Genomic DNA, 21,312 nt, shown 5'->3' with positions numbered 1-21,312 from the left:
GTAATGAAAATTTACAAATGTTTGTTTTTATTGCATTTGACAAGAGCTTGGAAAAGGCACAGAGCATAAGGGGACCGAAATGAACATCACTCACTGCTCTTACCGAATTGCATTACTAACTTTCCTACGTTATGCAATGTATCCTCATGGAGTAAAGAGCATTGCAATACATGCGGTAAGAAAATGTCTAACAGGAAAGGCAGCAACTAAATATAAAATCGGGTTGTAATTTTCAATTTCTGATTGGTGTTAAGATTTTATATGCAGGATGTAGTAATTTACGTAATTAAATAGAATCTCTTAATATATCGGGGCACATACGATAACCAACAACTAGCGTAACATGCCAACGAATAATTTTCTATCAGAATTGAATCCGAACCGATTTGCGATGACAGATTTCGTCGACGAACATCGACGTGTGAGTTGGAACAGAGACTGCTATTTCAGTACCCTACTCTGCATAGTAATTATCGGTTAGCAGTTTTAAAGCTGTTGGACAGTTTCCAAAGAAGGGAGTGTACTCCTATGAGCCTTTTGTAAATGATGCTATTACCCTAAAGGTGATGCTGGTTATCATCAAATCTGTGATTTAAAAATCCCTTAGAAATTCAATTATACATTATGTATGAACTGCTCATGTAAAAAAATAAAATAAGTTATACAATATCATGTCAACAGACAGTTAAGCCTATTTTCCACCAGACAACTTTATTTGCGCAAATCGAAAGCATTGGTTCATTCACATTCCTATCCGAGTTTTTCGCTTCAGCGAAATCAGTAGTTTGAACTGTGCTCCAAATCAGAGCTCAGGAAGTGAACCAACACTTTTGTTTCATGCGAATAAATGGGCATAGTGGAAAACCGCCTTTAAGCTTGGCTTCATAATCGCCATTCTTCTTATTCTTCATTCCAAGTAAAGCTCAAAGGTTTTTTCTTGACGTTTCAGTGTTTTTTCTTCTTAATGTATATAATTGGCTTTTATATTTAACTTTGTTGATTGTAATTGCTGTATTTTACTGTTATGAGGGCCTCAGTGATAACATTGCTGGAAGAGCCACACCACACTCGAGAAATAAAGTTCAATAAATAGCTTTCTTGGATTGTTTTGCTGAAAAGCATGTCATATCTGTTGCATAATGTTGGCTAGAATACCAGTAAACTACTCTAAATTACTTTAAAATTAAGCTTGAAAACATTGTGAAAATAATTTGGTAATAAAATGTACTGGTTTCAAATTTTGTGGTTTTTTACGAAAAGGGTTAGGCTATAATATCTCTCAAACCCCACATCCAATTAAAAGGCTCCTGCAACTAACCTAATCAATCTCCCACAAATTCAGAATGTTTACATGTGTTTACTACCCTTTTTTAATTGTCGGTAAGTCAGGTGACCACATATCATTATAGGCAGCAACGTAATGCAATGTAATGACGCTTTAGCTTAGAGGATAGACGCCTGTTTTTCAATCCAGGCCCCAAGTTCAATTCTGTCAAGGGACATTTTTAAAAATTTGTGTATGTAGGGCATCATATGTACAGTAAGTGTCTGTGAAAAACAAAACACCTCAGAGGTTATACTCGGGCGTATAGAAAACAAAATTTTCAAGGGGGGGCATGCCCCGGACCCCCTGGCATAGTGTTGTCTCAATTGATCCCACTTTCATTCCCCACCACCCCCCCTTTGGACATTTCTGGATCCGCACCAAAAAAGATTGCCACTTATTATAGGTTTGCTACATATATTACAGCACTTTTTGCTTTTACGCAATTCTTGGCCCATTTGCCTCTATAATGAATTTAAAAATAAAGCTTAATAAAGCAGATCTCAACATGATACCCCTGCCTATTTAAATTAATACAAACAATGTTCTCCCTGCCCAACTCTACGGATCTTTCATAAACTACTGTAACAAGTAAACCTCATCTCTATTGATCAGAGGCAAGGCACAAGCCAATGTTGTGGTGAGGTTTTCTGAATAAAAGGCCCCACAGGACTGCCTGCCTATTATTGCAACATTAGGGCAATGTCCTACACTCAACAGGTTATTAGAAAAGAACATAGTTCATGAATCATAAGATATAAAAAAAAAACGATGATAAAACAGTTTTCTGAAAATACTGCATTTTTTCTGGAATAACAGCATGGTTCAAAATTTATTAATTTATATTTATAATTTTAATAATTATATTTCAAACAATCAATCAATCATCTTTGTATGAAAAATAAGTAGCAGGAAGCTCAGAATTTACATTAATTAAAGTAATAAATTCCAATGTCAATAATTTATATCATTAATATATCATCTACTATAAATTGATATTTCAATTATTATTTACATTTCCTATTTTAAAATTGCCATCTATAATTTAATACACAAATACAGTAATAGAATTAAATTAAAAATTTTTCTCTGTAAAAAAAAAATGATGAGAAAACAGTTTTCTGAAAATACTGCATTTTTTTGGAATAAAAGCATGGTTCAAAATTTATTAATTTATATTTATAATTTTAATAATTATATTTCAAACAACCAATCATTTAATCAATCATCTTTGTATGAAAAATAAGTAGCAGTAAGCTCAGAATTTACATTAATTAAAGTAATAATATTCCAATGTCAATAATTTATATCACATATATCATCTACTATAAATTTTTCTTTCCTATTTTAAAATTGCCATCTACAATTTAATACATAAATACAGTAAAAGAATTAAATTTAAAATTCTTCTCTTTCTTTTTTATCTGTATGTACTTTCTCTTGATTTTATTGTAATGTGTAACACTGAATGCAAAATAAATCAAATCAAAACTAAATCAGGTCAACCACCAATCATTCAACCCCAGACCAATCATAATAGAATCCAATGGTTCCAAACCAAAGACTATAAATTAGGACAATACCTACATAAATTAAAACACCATTGGGTGAGTCAAAGCTGTCAAAGATGGTTACTGATTCCCAGAAATAAGCTGGGGACAAAATGACCCTTTGACCCTGTTGAACATTCCTAGTCACTCCTACTATGCTCCTACTGAGGTGGATGATAGTAACTTCTTATTCAATTTGATGTCCATAGGCCTCTTAATTGTCGGCTTCTTTTTGGAGTTTATTTGAATAAAATTTTGAAATGAAATACGGTAACCTTTATAATATACTATGTACAGTAAAGATTAAAATTCAATATTATAATACATTGGTATGTATATTTCAAGTTATTACATTTCAATTGTAAATTGGAACGAGACAAAATTTCCAAGCCAACAAATACACATATAAAAATGCTGTTACTATGTTTTGCATAAACCCTTAATAATAATAATAATAATAATAATAATAATAATTAAAAACCAGTTTAGCCTACTGAAAGAATATATTATAATTCATGCCAGAATTAGGATAGAGCCCTAAAACTAACCCTTTAGAAATTTGTTAAAAACATATTCTACCAATTCCAATTGTGATTTCGTGAATCATAGCACACAGTGAGTAGTGAATAAATTTTGTTTTGTAATGGCTGTATAGAAAAAAGTAAAATAATAGCGGATTATTAAGAGCTCTACGAGAAGGTTTTTCATTCTGGAACAGCATATTGCTACTTAGTAAAGGCTCTACATGACAGTTCTAAACGCCTGTCATCTAAGTGTCAAGTGCCTAGACTGAGGGCCCAAGGGGAGGCTTAGGGTGTAATCTACCAGATGAAATAGAGGACAGTTGCATAGCCATTAATGAGCATGAAACCCTTTCACAGCCTTGCGTTTACTATCAACAAGTTACTCTACAATTGGAGTGTAACATCATTGTCACCTTCGATTCACTTGACAAAGGTGCATCATTATCAAGGCCATTTCACTGGTATTAAAAGGAAATCCAAATTACATAAAAACGATGTATGTGGGTTGACAAATCAACTTCAATCTATCAGAGCTTGATATCTGTGTTCAAAATAATATTACAGTATAACTCTAAAAAACATGTTAATTTCATGACCTTAACCTTTCAAGATTTTGCCTATCACGAGAAAAACAATGTAATTTTCTTGATCAGAAGCCCTGAAAATTTAACTTTTAATTCGATGTAAAAAAGCTTGAAAATAATTAAATTTTATACATCTTAAAAGCCGATAATTAGATGAAGATGTTCGTAATTTTAGGCCTAAATTCCTTCGCTTTGATTTAGTGTTCCTGATCGCATTGGCTGTATATAAATTGGATTTTTTAAAACAGTGCATCGAGTATTTAATGCCGGAAACATTTTTTTCGTTAATTTTAGGTAAAATGATTCTAAATATAATTTGAGAATATACTTGGTTAGTATGTATTTCAATAATTAAAAGTAAATTTTATTCACTGTACTCGTAACAATCTCTATTTCGCTGAATTTGGCACTGATCCAACAAAATATCTAGGGTAGCTAAGAGAGACTAGCTTTACCTGATCCACAGGAGACGGAATGTTACAAGCACGCCTACTGGAGAAAGTTTAGCATATGTCTCCTGCTGCATCGCAGCGGCCTGTAGTACTCCTGGGATAAACGATTGTAACATAGTTCTGCACGTATATTCACAAAGCAGTGCTTATCTTTAAGTGTGACTTTGAGCCTAATTTTACTGTCTCGTATCAATTGTACTTACTTCGTTGAAAATAAATGATTTCAGTCTTGTGTGACATTTAGTCTCATGTGAATCGGGTGTTAACTGTCTAAAAAGTGGCTATGGATTATATAAGTAAGATGTCGGCCCCAAAAGTCTACAATTATTTATATTCATGTCAACGTATTAAAGTTTGTATTATTTTTATCACGTGTATATCTACAAAAATTTGTGTACAATCATTTATATTCTTTTAAATATAAGATTGTATTATATTTATTATGTGTTTATCTACACATTATTTGTCTAAAATCCTGGTATCCTTTAGGGGGAGTAAGAGCACTTGTTGGATTTTAAATGAATAACAATTACAGCAGAGGGAGTAGGAGCATTTCCTGGACATTGACGTAATGCATAAAGTACTGTTTCACTGCCAGACAAGGGAATTATGAGATTATTATTGATCTTTTGAAAAGTCAAAAATATAGTGTCGTATTTTGGTGACTTTCTAATACATAGTACCAAAACATTACTTTTATATCACATAATTATATTGCAACAAAAACAATGAAAAGGAATGGTATATATGGATACATTGCAATAAAAATATAATAGGTTGAAACAAAGAATATAATAGGTTTTGGCGACAGTTTGTCATGCTAGTTAAATTTAAGTTTTCTCCACACCGAGTGGCAGACATCTTGTAAGCTTAACCCAAAATGACTTGGTTACGAAATGTTTGCATCAAAGTTAAGAACAATCTGGGTTAGGATACAAAGTCTGGATACAACATGTCGCAAGGTCAATTGAGAAGGGGGGTAGTGTATGGATATATTATATTCTGAAAGTTGTTTCGCTTTTTTCTAGTCAGCAGCAAGAAATAAAAGAAAAATAGATACACAGATAAAAACAACAGAAAGCAAAGAACAATTTAATTTTAAATGAAATTTGGAACCATCACTCCATAATATTTTACATCATATCGTCACCATCAGATCTCAATCTGATTTAAAATGGCCATGATTTTTGGATCCTTTCCCATCTCTTATTATCTATATATTTATCTTTTCCCATATTTTTATGGCCTTGTATCCAAAGGCACTATATAAATTCCTAATCTTTATCATTATTATTATTTCGAATTTCATTTATGTTAAGCTAATATGTATTGTTTCTCACCAGTAGCTTTCAATTCACATTCTCGGACCTTCTTCAGCTGAATTATTATTATTATTATTGAATTATTATTATTATTATTATTATTGAATTATTATTATTATTGAATTATTATTATTATTGTCATTAGAATAAAGACTTTCATTGATACCACATTATGTGTTGTCTTCTTGCGAATTTGATAACTTTTCGATCATTACCTATGTTATGTTAATCACAGGTGTTTCACTTCAATTCACAGGCCATTAACTGATGGTTTGTAGGTCACTGACCTGCAAGGTATCTTAACCAAACACTAAACCATAGGTGAGGGTGAGGGGTTGCAATCAAAAGATGTAACAGCTTACGAATAATCTTATTTTATGTAAACGTTGGTGAGGATAAGGGGGTTTTAATCAAAAGGATGTAACAGCCCTGGATCATCTTAGCTTATTATATCTTAAAGTCTTAATCTGTAACTAGCTTCCTAAAGTACAGAAACATTGTTACAAAAGATACCACCAACTCTATGCAGGGCCTATTTTCTCAGCTGTCACTGATCCCAGGACCTTAAGACTACTGGGACTGGGAGACTAATGAGCAGGCTATTAAGACAAAAATAGATAGTTGAACTGACAAATGCACTACGGGTGAAGATGGCAGGATGGGAAATTGACGCGTTAGCGGCACAACCTGTCATCATGGCAACTGGATCAAGTTCAGAGCGGATGCACCCGTTTCTAAGCCTTAGGGCGTTTGACCCGAACCAATTATGTGTACCTCTGCCAACAACTCTTGCATCAACAATGATGCTGCTAAGCCCAGTAAGATCCCAGCTTGAGTAAATCATGCTGGGCTGAGAGACACTTGTCCAAGGCTGGATGAATGGTTGCATCTGTGCTCTACTGGGCCTAGAATAACCAGGATAATGACCAAAAGAAAGACCATGAGGAATGACAACAGATGCTCTGTGTCCAGTGGTCAAAATCTGGGTTTTCAGTGACCTAGCCACGGGAAAACACACATTTAGGTGTTGTTAAGCACAACAAGCCTCTACAAATATTGTATTGAGAATGATGGAAAACAAATGGTACACACAAACAGCTTTAGACGTCTCCAGTTCATAACGTTTGTGGCGCTATTTTTTGAATTATACACTTATTGATATGGATCGCCGAAAAAAACAAAAGCCAAGTGTTGGACAATGAAACACATACCATACCATACGTAAAAAATATGATTCATGTATATCACCTAGTACAAGATTACATAGTCTCTACCAGATTCTCATTCCAGGTTGAAAGCACAAACACAAACCATATGGATGAAATGTCATGCAAGTATAAAAGGTCTTACTTTATGTACAATTTTAATGAAACTAGAATTTTCGTGTCAATTTATGGAGAATTTATTAATGTACTAATAGTATATTGTAATAAGAGGCAGTATTAACTATTTTATTTCTATAATTTATTAGTGATTTGCTTACCGGTTATATAGTGCTATTTGGGGATTCTGTACCTATTTTAATATATTAATTGCAAGCATCTTAGCTTTATGCTATCACTTTGTGTGTGTGTGTTCTTTTTATACATTAAATAAATAAAAAGGTTGTCACACGGTACACAAGAATAAAGGATAGCGCACTTTTCTGCTACTAAACATGTGATGGGAGATATGCCATCAAGATACTTGGTAAATTAACAAAAATTGTACACAATTAATGATATTTAAGTGTTTTTATGTTATCAAAAGTTAATAGTTGGTGTATCAATTTAAGAAACATAAAATTACATTTTAATAATATATTTGTACTGCCGAAAGCACATCAAAACCTCAAAAATGTTCTTTTTGCAAAAATGGTTTAACATGAATGAATTAGGAGCCAAGAATCTTACTGCCAGCCAATAACATCATTTTTTATCATTGTTGATTATATATTTTTTTTATTATTAACAAAGCAGTTTGTCAAAGTATTTCAGTTAGCATTCAAACCTTTAATCATTTGTTATTATCATGGTAAAAAATAACATCAGGGTTGTTAAAATGTGTGCCAAATCATTTGCTGTCTAATAAGTGAGCCATTCATGCACACACAACACCCATATTTATTGGCATAATTATGAATATCATTGCACTGTGCTCCTAAGTTCTCCTTTTTGTGAACTTTTTATGAAAACTGTTATAATCATGATTTAGGTGAAAGCAGACAAAGTGACGCGTGCCATGAAAGCTGTATTTGTACAATACAAATCAAGATCCGTGGGCTGTGTTAAGCCTCTGTATGCTCAATCAATTTGTAAGTGACAAATACCAGTGAATGTGCCCATAATATGGCTGAATTTATCACAGAAAGTTTAACAGTATGGACACAGCATAAGAATACCTGTCATTATTTTCTAATTGGCTCACACTTAATAAATTCATAAATGAACTCTCCTGTGTAATATGCTTCAAATATCAATACACCATTATTGCTAACAGTCTCAACATGTGAATGTACTAACAACAGGTTAGTGTATTATATGAGGCCACTTTATATTATCCCCAGATTTTCAAAAATTTTTCTACCATTAAATTTGTAAGACTATCCTTGATCTTACCTATAGGTTCATGGTAGTCAATAGTTAAACACTCATCACTTCAACCAACATTCTACTTGTTAATGACATCACAATAAATCAAAACTAATTATTTGACGGTTCACAAAGATTTGGAAAAATCTGTTGGATAATCCCCAACTGAATGAAAAGCTGGATTAGCATCTTCTCACAAATGAGTTAATACCGTGATCTACTTTGCTGTGAATTCTTATATTTTGAATTGCTTTATTTGTAATGCTTACAAGGATATCATACAATGTTTGTGTTCATGTTACCTGTTTCCCAGGCCGAGACTGAGGAGTACATTCAATAGCAAAGGTTGGCACTGAAGGCCATGGACAGGAATCGAATGGACAGCTTAGATTCAGAAGGCCTAGCTAGCACCATGCTAGCAGCAACATTATTTCTTTCAACAAACTAATTAGCTGCATGTTTTGAAATTACCAGGAGGTGGTCAATTTAACTGCATTCCAGGCTAAAATGATTACCATTATACTTAAATTAGGGTGCTCACAGAAACTTTAATAATTTTTAATGTATGAAATTAAGCGGAAAAGTTATTGCATTACTTAATTATTGTGTACAGTACATTTACAATGTCTTAAAAAACGTAGTTTTATTTCTACAGCCTTTTTACTTGCTTTCTTTATCAGAATTTTGTCACTGTAAGCTTTCTTTTTTAATTTAATTGTTTTGTTAACATCTTCAATTTGGATGCATCACCATTTGCTACAGAAGTGAGCAAGGTCCTCAGCGCAATTATATTAAAAATAGGGTTCGAGTGATGGAATCCTTGTAGAAATTATATTATTTCTTCAATATAAGGGACTCACTGAGAAATGTTGGTTTTTGCATAACTTCATTATTGCATACTTTAAAATTTCTTGAGAATGCAGTTTTATTTCCCTGGCCTTGCTTGTTTGTTTTTTTTCTCCGAAGTTTGTTGTCATACTCAATTTGGACGCATCACCTTTGTATGTGCTACACGTATAAAGGTGCAATTTCTTAATAAATTGATTGATTGATTTCAATTGACTTAATCATTCTTGCATTGTTCATCTGTATCAATCAACTTTGAATTTAAAAAAACACCTTTGTGGAAAGAAAGTATTGTATAGGCTGACTAGAACAATTACCTTTGACCTCAGACTAGACAGTGTAGGTCCATAGACAACTTTACTCAAACAATGTGGTCAAACAAACAATGTGGTCTGATAGTTTGCAAACAAATAAAGTGGTCAGCATTAGAGGTTAAAAGGTCAACTTGTTAAATGTGTTTAAGGATGTACACAACCTAAATCAAATATAAACTTGAGAAAAAACAGATGTTTACTCAATTCCATTCCTATAGTCATAGTAAAGCACCTACAGATTTCCCTTATTTTATCATTATATTTAATTTTTTAGGCTTTTTAATAATTTTTTGAATGATAGTCTTCTTAAATGATTCTAACAGTAACACCTTTAAGTTACAATTTTCAAACATTATTTTACAGTTACATAGTAGCAGATGTTAGTAATATTCATTTCTATAGGGGATGGTGAAATAAATAAAAAAAAAAAAAACAAAGTTTGAAAACCTGGGCATCATGATAAGATAGGAAAATGATAAAATTTAAGTATTTGCTGACAGGTTAGATATAAATGGCTACAAAGCATTCCTAAGGGTTACCACCTCCTTTTCATTCTTTTATCTTTTTTATGTTGCACACGTTTCATAAGTAATGTCGAGGTAATTAAAATGGGTTAACGCTAGACATAAGGTCTAAGAACATACAGCCAAACTTAAATTGAGTTTGCTGGACATAGGTTTTACAGATCTAGAGGTCATTTGAAAACTAAATAGGAAATGAAGTAGCGGACAGCCAAGAAAGACATTGTTGGCAATAATATTTAACAATGGATAGGAATAGAAGAGAAATGGTAAAGTAAAAGGCTAAGATGAACAATACCTTCACATGACCTCTACCATTTAAAAAAAATCAGAGATGACTGTACTGCCCACATTTTTTTTTATATACAAAGGAGTTAGAAAAAGTGGAGGAGAAAATGTACAGAGAAAAGAATCACAAAATAAGAAATTTTCTATACTAATTTTGTTTGAAATATGATAATAAAATATACAAACGAAAGATATACTCAAAAAAGTTTGTAATGTTTAAAATTGTGCATATTGCTTACCAGGTGGTGGCAAGGGTGCATTTTTGACGGGCATGTGCTCTGGCTCTGGAGGGCGCTCACCACAGAGGGCAGCAGCCAAAGTCGGGTTCTGAGCAATCACTGAGGGAACAGTCTGGTCTCCAGAGGGGGTACTTTGCTCTTCAGCTTCAGGTGCTAAAAAAATAAAATATAAATTAATAATTATATTATAATTTTTTATTGATATTATCAAATGGTAATTGTAATATTGATAATAATGGTAATAATAAGTAAAAAATTGTTATAAACAGAAAGTAAAAAAAATTTACTATTAAATTATACAAGCTTTACTGATCATAAAATACACACGACTCTGTCGAGTTACTAACATAGTGTTAAGTCTAAAACACAAAGCAAATGAATATCTTAATATTATCTTTACCATACGTTGCAAACCACTTAAGTTTCTCCCCATAAGAGCATGAAACTAGTAAAGCCGACTGTCATTTGCAGACTCTAGGGGCTGACAAGTGACTGATGTCCCGTCACCAGTAAGGCTAGGGCCAGGTCTACAGTGGCTAACCTGAACATCTGCAAAGAAGCTAGGGACAAGTCTAAAGTGGCTGACATAACATATGCACAGGCTTGGGACAGGCCTACGGTTTCTGACAATGATATACCATCAGCAAACTAGCTATGGATGGGCCTTCTGCCATAATATTAGTAAATTTATCAACACAAGCAGACAGTTGTTGCATTATACTCTGCGGATTTCCATCTATTTAGCAAAATAGCACAAATTTAAATCAGATCAGTTCTCTTATTATATTATTTATACATTGAAAACTTGTTTTTGTAAATAACATTTTGTTTTTTTCTCTTAGGAGATAAAGAGAATAGTATTATCATTTACTTTTATAAAATGTATCAGCCTTCTTATACTTAAAAAATATTATTGAATACTTAATGATAAACTATCTGTGTTGGGCTTTTACAATTGAACAAAAACATTCTATTCTATCTCTTACTACATGTACTGTATAATTTAACTTTCAATTAAATATCAGAAAACATTTTTCCAGGCAATTAGCAGACCCATTATATAGTTTCTGTATTCTCAGCAAGGAATAACTTCAAATTTAAAATTACTGGTAATTACTTCAACATAGCCACAATCAGTGATTAACTAATGTTACAAATACTTTCATTTTTCCAACAAGGCAGATTATTTGATATAATTTTAAACTACTTCAAATTAATCACACTCTATTCAACAAAAATAATTTATGTTAGTGATTCATTTCAACCAAAATGTTCAATAGTGATACAGTATGTTTAATTGTTAAATTTGACTTATAATTTAGGCAATTCCCAATCTTTCACATTTCTATTTATAAACAAAAATAGTGTGTTGTGTTATGTTAGTGAATTAAATCAACCATATTTTCAACAGTGATATATTCACATGAAGTACTGTATATAGAACAAACTTCATTTCATATTTCATTTTTGTTTATAATTACTTGTCTATCGTACTTGCAGAAATGTACATATATCAATGAGAAATAATAAAAATATCCTCAAAAATTATTTTTAAATTGAATTACTAATCTTGAAGCATGTATGTACAAAATTGTAATTTTTAGGATAACATTACATAAATGTCTAAAGAAAATTCCAGTATGTTTAGAAATAAAGCAAAAACTCCCATCATGCAGCAGTGTTGCTCATGAATTATGCATTAAATTGCAAGTAGCATACAGTATAGTACTCTAGAGACAACCAATCAGTGGTTTACCTCAAAAACTATATACTTATACATGGTTTAATGATTTTGTTACATAGTACTCTCCAATACAATTTCCTAAAGTCTACAATCATTGAAAGTGAAATAAAAAGATATTTTTGTGTAAATATTCCGTACAAAAACATTCAGGAAAAAAGTAAACTATTCATTAAAATAAATTACAATAAAACTTAAAGTCATTCAAACATTTCAAATAGTGTTCGCGGACTTAGAAATTAAAATTGACAAAAGCACGTAGCAATTGTTCCTTAAAATATTTGAATTAAAAAAATTCTGTTAAGAAATTCTCATAAACATGAGTCATTAGGCAGTTGCAATACAGAAAAAAAGACACAATATGAAAGAATCTTTAAGACTCAGTAACTCAAGACGGAATGTTGAGATGCGATAAATCATGATTTATGATAAGCTGTCAAGAGTGATCATTGTCAACTGTTACCCCTCACGTCAAATTATACAACGATGTTACAAGGTGATTGAGAACGATAAGGCGCCATGTAAGAACTTGCACAGTACGGCCATGTTTTGCCACAAAGGGGGAGAAGTTCCAGACAGAATTTGTTTAGCATAATTTGTCTGTTTCAGTATACAAATTACTTTTTTATACGATAAATGTGATGTAGAAAATGTGAAGGGAACTGCAATTTTATGGGTAAGGGTTCTTAATTCCATATAGGATTGCTAATGTGAGTGTTTCAGTAGTTTAGTGCAGCTATGTTCCAATGTATTCTACGGATAAAATAAAAAACAGCTTAATTTGTAAATCTAATGGGCCATAAATATGTAAAATGGACACCTTAAATAACAAAAATATATCAACACCAGAACTTGGATTTTAAAATAAAATTAATAACTAATCATTTATAAATAGCATAAGAATGTTAATGTAAAAATTTTGTTTGTATCCATACCTATTTTCCTCATTTTAATACTTATATTCTACTAATTTTCCACCTAATTTTTCGAACTATGAAATTAAAGGATAGTATTATGGTAATTGTTAAATATTTTTCATTTTGCATAGTTACTATTAAATTAATAAAAACTAGTCAGAGACAGTAAGGAAATGGCTTTGAAAAGAAGAAGTACTTCCTAACTGTCCAAAAGAAGTTACATCAAAATATGTATCAATCGTTACTGCACTCATTCAGTGAGTTCTAGGATGACTTCTGTGTACGTGTCATTGATATGAAATTATTTAAAAGTAAATCCTCCACTTCCTGACAATGTCTGCAATAGAAACTAATTGTGATTACATGCCATCAGATGATGCTAAGTCAGTCTCTAGGGGGCGATGTTCATAATGCGAAATACACCAATAGGGATTTTGGTTTACAAGGTGATGTAGCAGTTTGTGTATTAACAGTTAATGACCTAAAGTCCTCTAGTCTTTACTCTACTACTACTACTACTACTACTACTACTACGACTACTACTACTACTACTAATAATAATAATAATAACTTGAATACATAACCCTTTCACTACACATACCCGGTAGAAAAAATGCTGTTGAATTGCACGTCCCCGGTAGTACTGGGTATTTGAAAATAATCTTTTAAAAATTAGCCGAGTGCTTGTGCCCTCTATAGTTTATTTTCTATGAACAAGCGAAAAATCCAATATGGCTGCGAAGATGTCACATGACCACCTAATTATGCAAAATACCAAATTTTAATTTTCACCCAATAGGCCAACCTCTTGTCCAAACCCAACACGCAAAAATAATTTAAAAATAAGCTCTTTTTTTGGCATTTATTTTAAAATCACCTTTTTTCCTCAAAATAAGTCCCAGCACAGACGGTGCATTTACCTGCAACAGTGAATGGGTTAATATAGTGCAAAATCTATAAAACAGAAACTTTCCTCATTTAGTGGTAAAATAAATTGATTTTAAATATGTATTACCACTATCAACTTTGCATATGTTGTCTTATATACGTTACATTAACGCATTAAAAAAAATAAATTCACCTCATTATCAGAACAAAAAAGCATTGAGCTTATTAACTAAAGTTCAAACCTGCATTATAAAAAAAAAATAATGTCACTCGCAAGAGAGTGAACACAAATATTAAGATTTAAAGATGCACCTTAATCATCAAGCCACTAACCTGCTGTAGGAGTATCGGTTGAGGTCGGCTCAGTCGGAGGGACAGGTGTGGTCTTGTCTGCTACAGACGTGACCTCAGCTGGTACAGGAATTACCTGTGATGCTGATGCTTGTTGTGGCATACCTATGAAAAATAAACACATTTAAACAGCTTTCCATTAAAAATGTGACTATATTTTAAAAAATCTATAAGATATTCCACAATACACTATGTACAGTAACTAAAATAAGCATACACAAAATATTGTAAATTTTATGTAAGAGTAGATTCCATGGTGTAATTATTGAAGATCCATCTTCACCTACCAGTGGGCAATGGAGCTAGACTTGCCCCTTGCTGGACAACTGACGCAAGGGCGTGGGCATGTTGGCGGGCACGCATCTCAGCAGCTTTCAACTGTTCTTGATGAAATTGTTGACGATCAGCAAGAAGTTGTTGCCGTTGATATTCAAGCTAAAAAAATGTAAACAGAAATGCGAAGTCACCTTATGATATTCAAATGTCATTCACAAGATTTATTTGTAAAAATAAGACGAGTAGGATGGCTGAGCGGTTAAGCAGGGGCACTATATAACCTACAGCCATAACATTGAAACTGATTCAAACCTTCAGTTATGGAGGTGGAACAAGCCTTCTGTGATAAAGACTATAGTTGTAGGCCCGTGTACACAATTGCCTCATGTTCACTATAAAGAACCCAGTACATCTTTTGAGATGAATAGGGGGGTTATCCCAGCATACTGGTCCATATAGCCCAGTTGTGGACAGACAAAAGTTACTGTATGAGCTAGTCCATGTTTGAAGTGCTCTGATCTTAATGAAATAGCGGTATATAAGTGAGGTATGTACGTAGGATGTTCAATGAAATAATCCACCTGGAACTCATCTTCTTGTTGAATAAAACCCATATTCAGACAATGTTTTAGAATGCTTTAGAATTTGAAGGATTCTACCAGGGATGCGCAGTTTGCGGAAACCCATAACTGATACAAATAAAACAAGAAAATATCTCACTGCTTCTCGTTCTTGGTCCATGATTGTCTCAAGTTCTTCAAAGTGGCGCAATTTAATCTCCAATTTCTTCATTTGTGTCTCAACCAAGAATGCTACCAAGCTTTTAATCTTGCGTTCCTCTACTTGCGCTAAGTGCTTGAATGCAAATATAACAGTTAACTGAATGTTAATTGAAATGTTATATAATATTCACTACATTGATTACAAAATACAAGATACAAGTCAACTTTATTGTCAAAATTTTACATTCAGAGATATTTGTTGTACATGACATAGAATCGTTAATAAACATATAGAGTGTTAAATAAAGATTTCTTAGAAAATAAAAATTTGAGTCCTGTGCAGTTATCTTCTGAAATTTTGATTAAATAGATTACAAGCGATGTACAATGCTGAATTTTTAAAACGGTTTGTGGATATTTTGTTTTGTTTATGTCTAACCCTTCCCGATCTATTTATGATAATGTCTGAAAATAATGGATGGGATGAATCTTGCATAATTGAATTAAATTTCTTAAGTAAAAAATCATTAAGAATATCTTCCAAGGACTTAACGTCGGCTCCAAACACTCTTCCAGCCTTATTTACAATTCTCAATAATTGACATTTACTGTCTGCGGTGATATGAGAGAACCAAATAATAATACAATAAGAAAGAAGTGACTGGACAACCGAGGAATAAAACATATGAATAAGATGAGAGCTAACATTAAACCGTTTCATTCTATATACAAAATACATTGCTGCTATAATCATACTGATATTACAGTACGTTCCTGCATACACAATTAAAATTATTAGCTTGGCTTGACTGCTGCCACAGCTACAGCTGAAAATAGAACCCTATTGCTTATGTTGGCTTTGACTACCGCTAGAGCTGCCACAGTCTGTAATTGTGACTACTGCTTACCTTGGCTTTGACTGCCGCCACAACCAGCCCTGGCAGCTGTAATTAGAACCTCTAGTAACTGTCTACCTTGGGATTAGCTGGTGCTGCAGCTGCAATTAAAACTCTACTGCTTACCTTGTCTGACTACTACCGCAGTGTACCACAACAGTAGCTGTAATTAGAACTATACTGCTTATCTTGGCTTCGACACAATTTGGAATAATTTGGCATCTTATTATATCAAACAGGCTGATACAATTAAGTTTTAAAAATCACTTCATTCTTGTCCATCCTATTTGCAGGTGCTCTTTTCTTGAAAACGTAAAGTGTGCTGAGGTTTTATGCATTGTGCACTATTATAAGCATTCATTTACTATCATTGCCTTAACTGACTGCTTTTGCAGTTAGAGCTGCCACAGGAGCTGTAATTACAACTTTAGTGCTTACTTTGGCTTTGACTGCCACCACAGATAAAGTTGCCTTGGCAACTGTAATTAAAACTCTACTGCTTAACATTCTTGTCCATTGATTTTCTGGCGCCATTTTCTTAAAAATATAAAGTGTGCAGAGTTTTCATGCCTTGTGCACTACTGTATTATAAGCATTAATTTACTATAATTGCCTTGAGTGTGACTGCTTCTGCAGCTAGAGCTGCTGCAGCCGCTTTAGTTACAACTTTAGTGCTTACCTTCGCTTTGACTGCCGCTGCAGCTAGAGCTGCCGCAGCTGCTGTTGAGATGTTGCCTTCATCAATCTCTTCTTCAAAATTCTTCACTTTCTCTGGCTTTTCTTCTGGTTCTTTTTTCACTTCTTCCTCATCTGCTTTTTCCTCCTCCATTTTCTCCTCTTCTTCTTCCTTTTTTGTTTCTTCTGTTTTCTCTTCTGTTTTTGTTTCAGTTTTTTCTTCTTCTGTGTCTGTTTTCTCCTCTTTTACTTCTTCTGCCTTTTGCTCTTGTTCTTGTTGTGCAGATCACACTGAACATACAAATCTATTATTTTAAATGAAGCTGCTGCGAGTATGAATGAACGCAATTTAAAATGCGGGGAAATAAGACTTTGATAAACATTTAAAAGTACATAAAATGGTATTAATTGGAAGAAATTTAAATTTAATTACAATTATAAAAAAAAGAAATAAGAAAAAAAAAGTAATAAGAAATAACAATAAGAAGAAATATATTTATTTTAATTTTGTTCATGCAAATTTAAATATGCATTTAAATCTGATTCACCAACTTTGCTGTTTTTCATGTTTTTTTCCCACTGAAATTATTTAATTTGTCATTAGTAAATTAAATATGACATATTTTCCTGACCTGTAACATATTCAAATGTAGGAAAAACTAGTTTAATTTCACTTTCTGTTTCCTGCCCCCAATTGGTTTCTATATTTGTTTAATAGACTATCAAATTAATAACAAGCTACATTATAGTTTAAACTCCATTAAAATATATGTATACAGCATATAGGTTGTAATTGAATTACATGAAATACAAACTCAACAGTTTGAGTAGTATTTGGAGGAAATGTGTGAAGATGACATCAGAATGATAATCACGTGTATTAATTAAATATGCATGAATATTCATGTAGTCTGATACATATGTATTCAAACACTGAAGCCGGCACACATTGCGCTATACGATCATCGGCCGAAGAATCCATCTGTTCTCTGTGAGCACTTGACAATGCAACGCCCTCTGATGATTGGTAGTCTGAATGGATCATAATTAAAACGATTCATTGCACACGCAGCTTTGTATTTTGTTCTCTATGAAAGCATGTCGGTGGACGACCGTACACAAACAACATTTTTTAGTGTTTTAATCTTTCACTTTTAAATCTTATCAATAAGAAGTATGATGATTTGGTGCTCTTATCTCGTCTCAGCAGTTATCATTTGCTATTAAACAGTACACAAGCTAATGGTATAATATAAGATGTAAGTTAGTGATATACACCACTAGTTTAATCCAGGTAGTTCAATGGTTGAAAAATTATGTATAGGCTTCTGAAAACACATGAAAAAAAACTTGTGATACTGCCAAGCTTTTCCTGTCTGAGTCAGTAGTTATTTGTATGACACAAGGCAATTATGTAATATAAAATGTCGCCATACAATGTAAGCTGAATATAAGGTGGCTTTTGTACAGTTTTCTTGCACTTCAAATCAGTAAAATAATGAATAATAATTACAAGAATTAAAGTGCACATATCTACTGCAGTAGTGCTCAAGGAGCTACAGAAGGATGGAACCAAAAAGTCTTAGCATTTCACCATACTTTAAATACAAGTGTTACAACTAACAGTACATTTGTACCAAAATAGTAAATTTTAGAGGTTTTAAATGTTAAAACATACACATGAACAGCATAAAAAAAAACCAGCTGAACAAAGGGCGGATGAACTCCTCGGAGCCAACGGCCAACCATGCCTTACTTTAAGGAGTAGGTTTTTTAGTTTCATAAAATAACAACTTTTTTCAAAATGTCAAACTCAAAGATCTCAATCAAACAAGCGCATAGAGGCTTTTTCGCATGATGCGCTATACAAATCTATTATTATTATTAAATTTCTATATCATATCTTCCTTAATATAAATTTAAAATTACTACTAGTATTATTATTTATAATTAACATAATTATAATCTTTATTTTCATATTAGATGCCACATCATACTGTTGTGATGATTAATGTTGATTACTAGAGTATCTTTCTTACAGGAAAGTTATTTAAACTACATAAAAACAATTTTTTAATGTCATATCAAACATAATTTTCAGTAACTGAAATCAATTTTTTTATCTTAACAAACTGAAATCTAATAATTTTTAAAGCTTATAATAATTTGCTTCCGTCTAATATTTACATTGGGGATTTGAAAAATTATAGTAAATAGGCTACGCGAGTAGACCAACTAGACAAATTACTAAAAGACTAACATTTAAATCAATGGGCTTATTCGACTAATTCACTTCGTTGAATACGATTTTTCATCGAGTTTTATTTTCATACGACTAGTTTGTAAAATAGACTTCGTTGACAACAAAAATTAACATAAACCAGAGTGTGTTAATCAGCGTTAAGTTATCCATGTGATCAAAACAAACATGGCCGATTGGTCAGTTTAGCAACAACATTTGCATTAATATAATTTAGATTAAATTTCAGAAAATATATATTGTAATATTTACCCAGTCAAAAAATAATTGTAGGCTAACAGAATTCAAAAACTGGAAGAAAACATTTTTTACAGAAAACATAAACTGCCACAAGCCAAAGCAACCTTCATTACGCAGCGTGTATTACAGTAACTATTGAAGTCCTGCTAAAGCACACAATTTTTTATCAATACTAAAAAACATCTCCACTCACAAAGCCTCATATAATAAAACATCGCTGATAAAACATCACAATCACTTTATTCCATTTATTCCAGAGGGTCCCTAAAAATCAGCCGACCTTCTACGATACGCTGGAAGGGTCACCCTCTATATATGGTAAAAAAAAAATGACCTTGACAAATACCTTTCATTTGAGATAATAATTATATCACATAATTAATAAGATGTTTGAAAAAAAAAACTGTACAAAATAGAACTACTATAAAAAAATACACACTTACAGTATAAAATCTTATGAAAACTATAGATTTGGTAATAACACAGTGATGAACGAATAATTTAAAGCGGCATAACCACTTTACTCTTAATAATTATAAGTTTACTAACCTCTCAAGCAATATTAGCTCTAGAAACCAAACTACACTTCCTTCCACTAATACTCCTAATTATCCTAAAATAATTAAGCATCATTTTGTTATTAAAAGGCACCTTATCTACTACAGTGTATATACCCCATAGGTTGGGCATGCCTGTATACCATTATGCCATCCTGATAAATTCCATATGACAAGTAATACCTTAATTAACTAATTAGTAATGGTAATATAGAGCTTTTGTCTGTGATTATGCTGACCACCTCTCCGCACAGGACAACATCATATGGTCAACGTAGTCTAGACTTTCATTTGTGGAAGTTCCTCAGGAAGATTTCAAATTTAAATGCTTAGTCATTTCAATATTTTTACATTTCAAATTACGTTAATTTTTTTGCAAAAAAGAAATGTAAATACAGGTTACAATCAAGTTAAATACCACACTTAGGGCCGGGGTTTTTATAGCAGCTTTGGTTTTTAATTAGAAAAAAAGCATAATTATCAAAAAGATAAATAGGCATTCATTAAAGCTGCAGACATTTGGTCTTAAATTGGCCTTTCACTAGCTCTTTAATTAGAGGAGACCAGTAATAAAAATGAAATATTAATAACAAAAATAATAATGATAAATACAATAAAAATAATTGCAAAAATAGTAACAGTTACATAAACATGAAAGAATAAAATTTATAATAATAATAATAAATAAATTTATTTATATCATAACTTTTTATTATTTTTTGACATTATGTTATCAGTTGCATCTAATTCATAGTTTTCCTTGTATTGTAAATAATTCTAAAAAAAATATTCCAAGCCTTTCCTTCTTTAGTCTGAATAGAGGAGCCTACAGTAACTTAGCACTTGAAAATGTTATTGAGATGACAGAGGGAGTGATAGTAGAAGATAGAAGGTGCAATTGTTACATACAGTTACAACTCTAAACATGTTTTCTGACTTTTTTTTCAAGATCTTGTTTTGTCGATTCTGACCTGAACTTGATCTTTATCATACACCATAATAAATTAATTTCTAATTTAATTATGTTCAATAATTTACAAGAATTCCCTACCTAGCAGAAATAATCAGTTTAAATAAAGTCCATGCGACATGTTATGAGCACTTTCATGTAATATACAACACTTTGCACACATCAAAACGTCCTTGTGCTTAAATACAACAGCATAACCACTCTTTTATAAGATCACAAATGCAATGGAGGAAACAGCCTAAAAACTCAAAATATTTTTGGGGCATACACTAAAAGATTTATTTA

The 21,312-nt window shown here is 32.2% G+C and overlaps 1 protein-coding gene across 1 annotated transcript in view; it reads right to left on the bottom strand.

Annotated features, from left to right (window-relative positions):
• The window catches only part of LOC117124446 (SWI/SNF complex subunit SMARCC1-like), a 29,797-nt gene extending 11,752 nt beyond the window's left edge, over nucleotides 1-18,045 (bottom strand). The window contains exons 1-6 of the mRNA XM_033270679.1: nucleotides 17,961-18,045; nucleotides 17,005-17,273; nucleotides 15,428-15,562; nucleotides 14,719-14,866; nucleotides 14,414-14,536; nucleotides 10,535-10,687 (exon numbers count right to left, since the gene is read on the bottom strand). Coding sequence (XP_033126570.1) covers nucleotides 10,535-10,687; nucleotides 14,414-14,536; nucleotides 14,719-14,866; nucleotides 15,428-15,562; nucleotides 17,005-17,273; nucleotides 17,961-18,045 — 913 coding nt within the window. The remainder of the gene's footprint in view (nucleotides 1-10,534; nucleotides 10,688-14,413; nucleotides 14,537-14,718; nucleotides 14,867-15,427; nucleotides 15,563-17,004; nucleotides 17,274-17,960) is intronic.
• Nucleotides 18,046-21,312: the final 3,267 nt, after the last annotated feature.

Source organism: Anneissia japonica, unplaced genomic scaffold, assembly GCF_011630105.1.
Source record: "Anneissia japonica isolate Jap-2015-1 unplaced genomic scaffold, ASM1163010v1 scaffold665_len1252844_cov201, whole genome shotgun sequence".
Classification (NCBI taxonomy): domain Eukaryota; kingdom Metazoa; phylum Echinodermata; class Crinoidea; order Comatulida; family Comatulidae; genus Anneissia; species Anneissia japonica.
The sequence above is the reverse complement of the archived record's forward strand: the minus strand, read 5'-3'. Positions and strand labels throughout refer to the sequence as shown.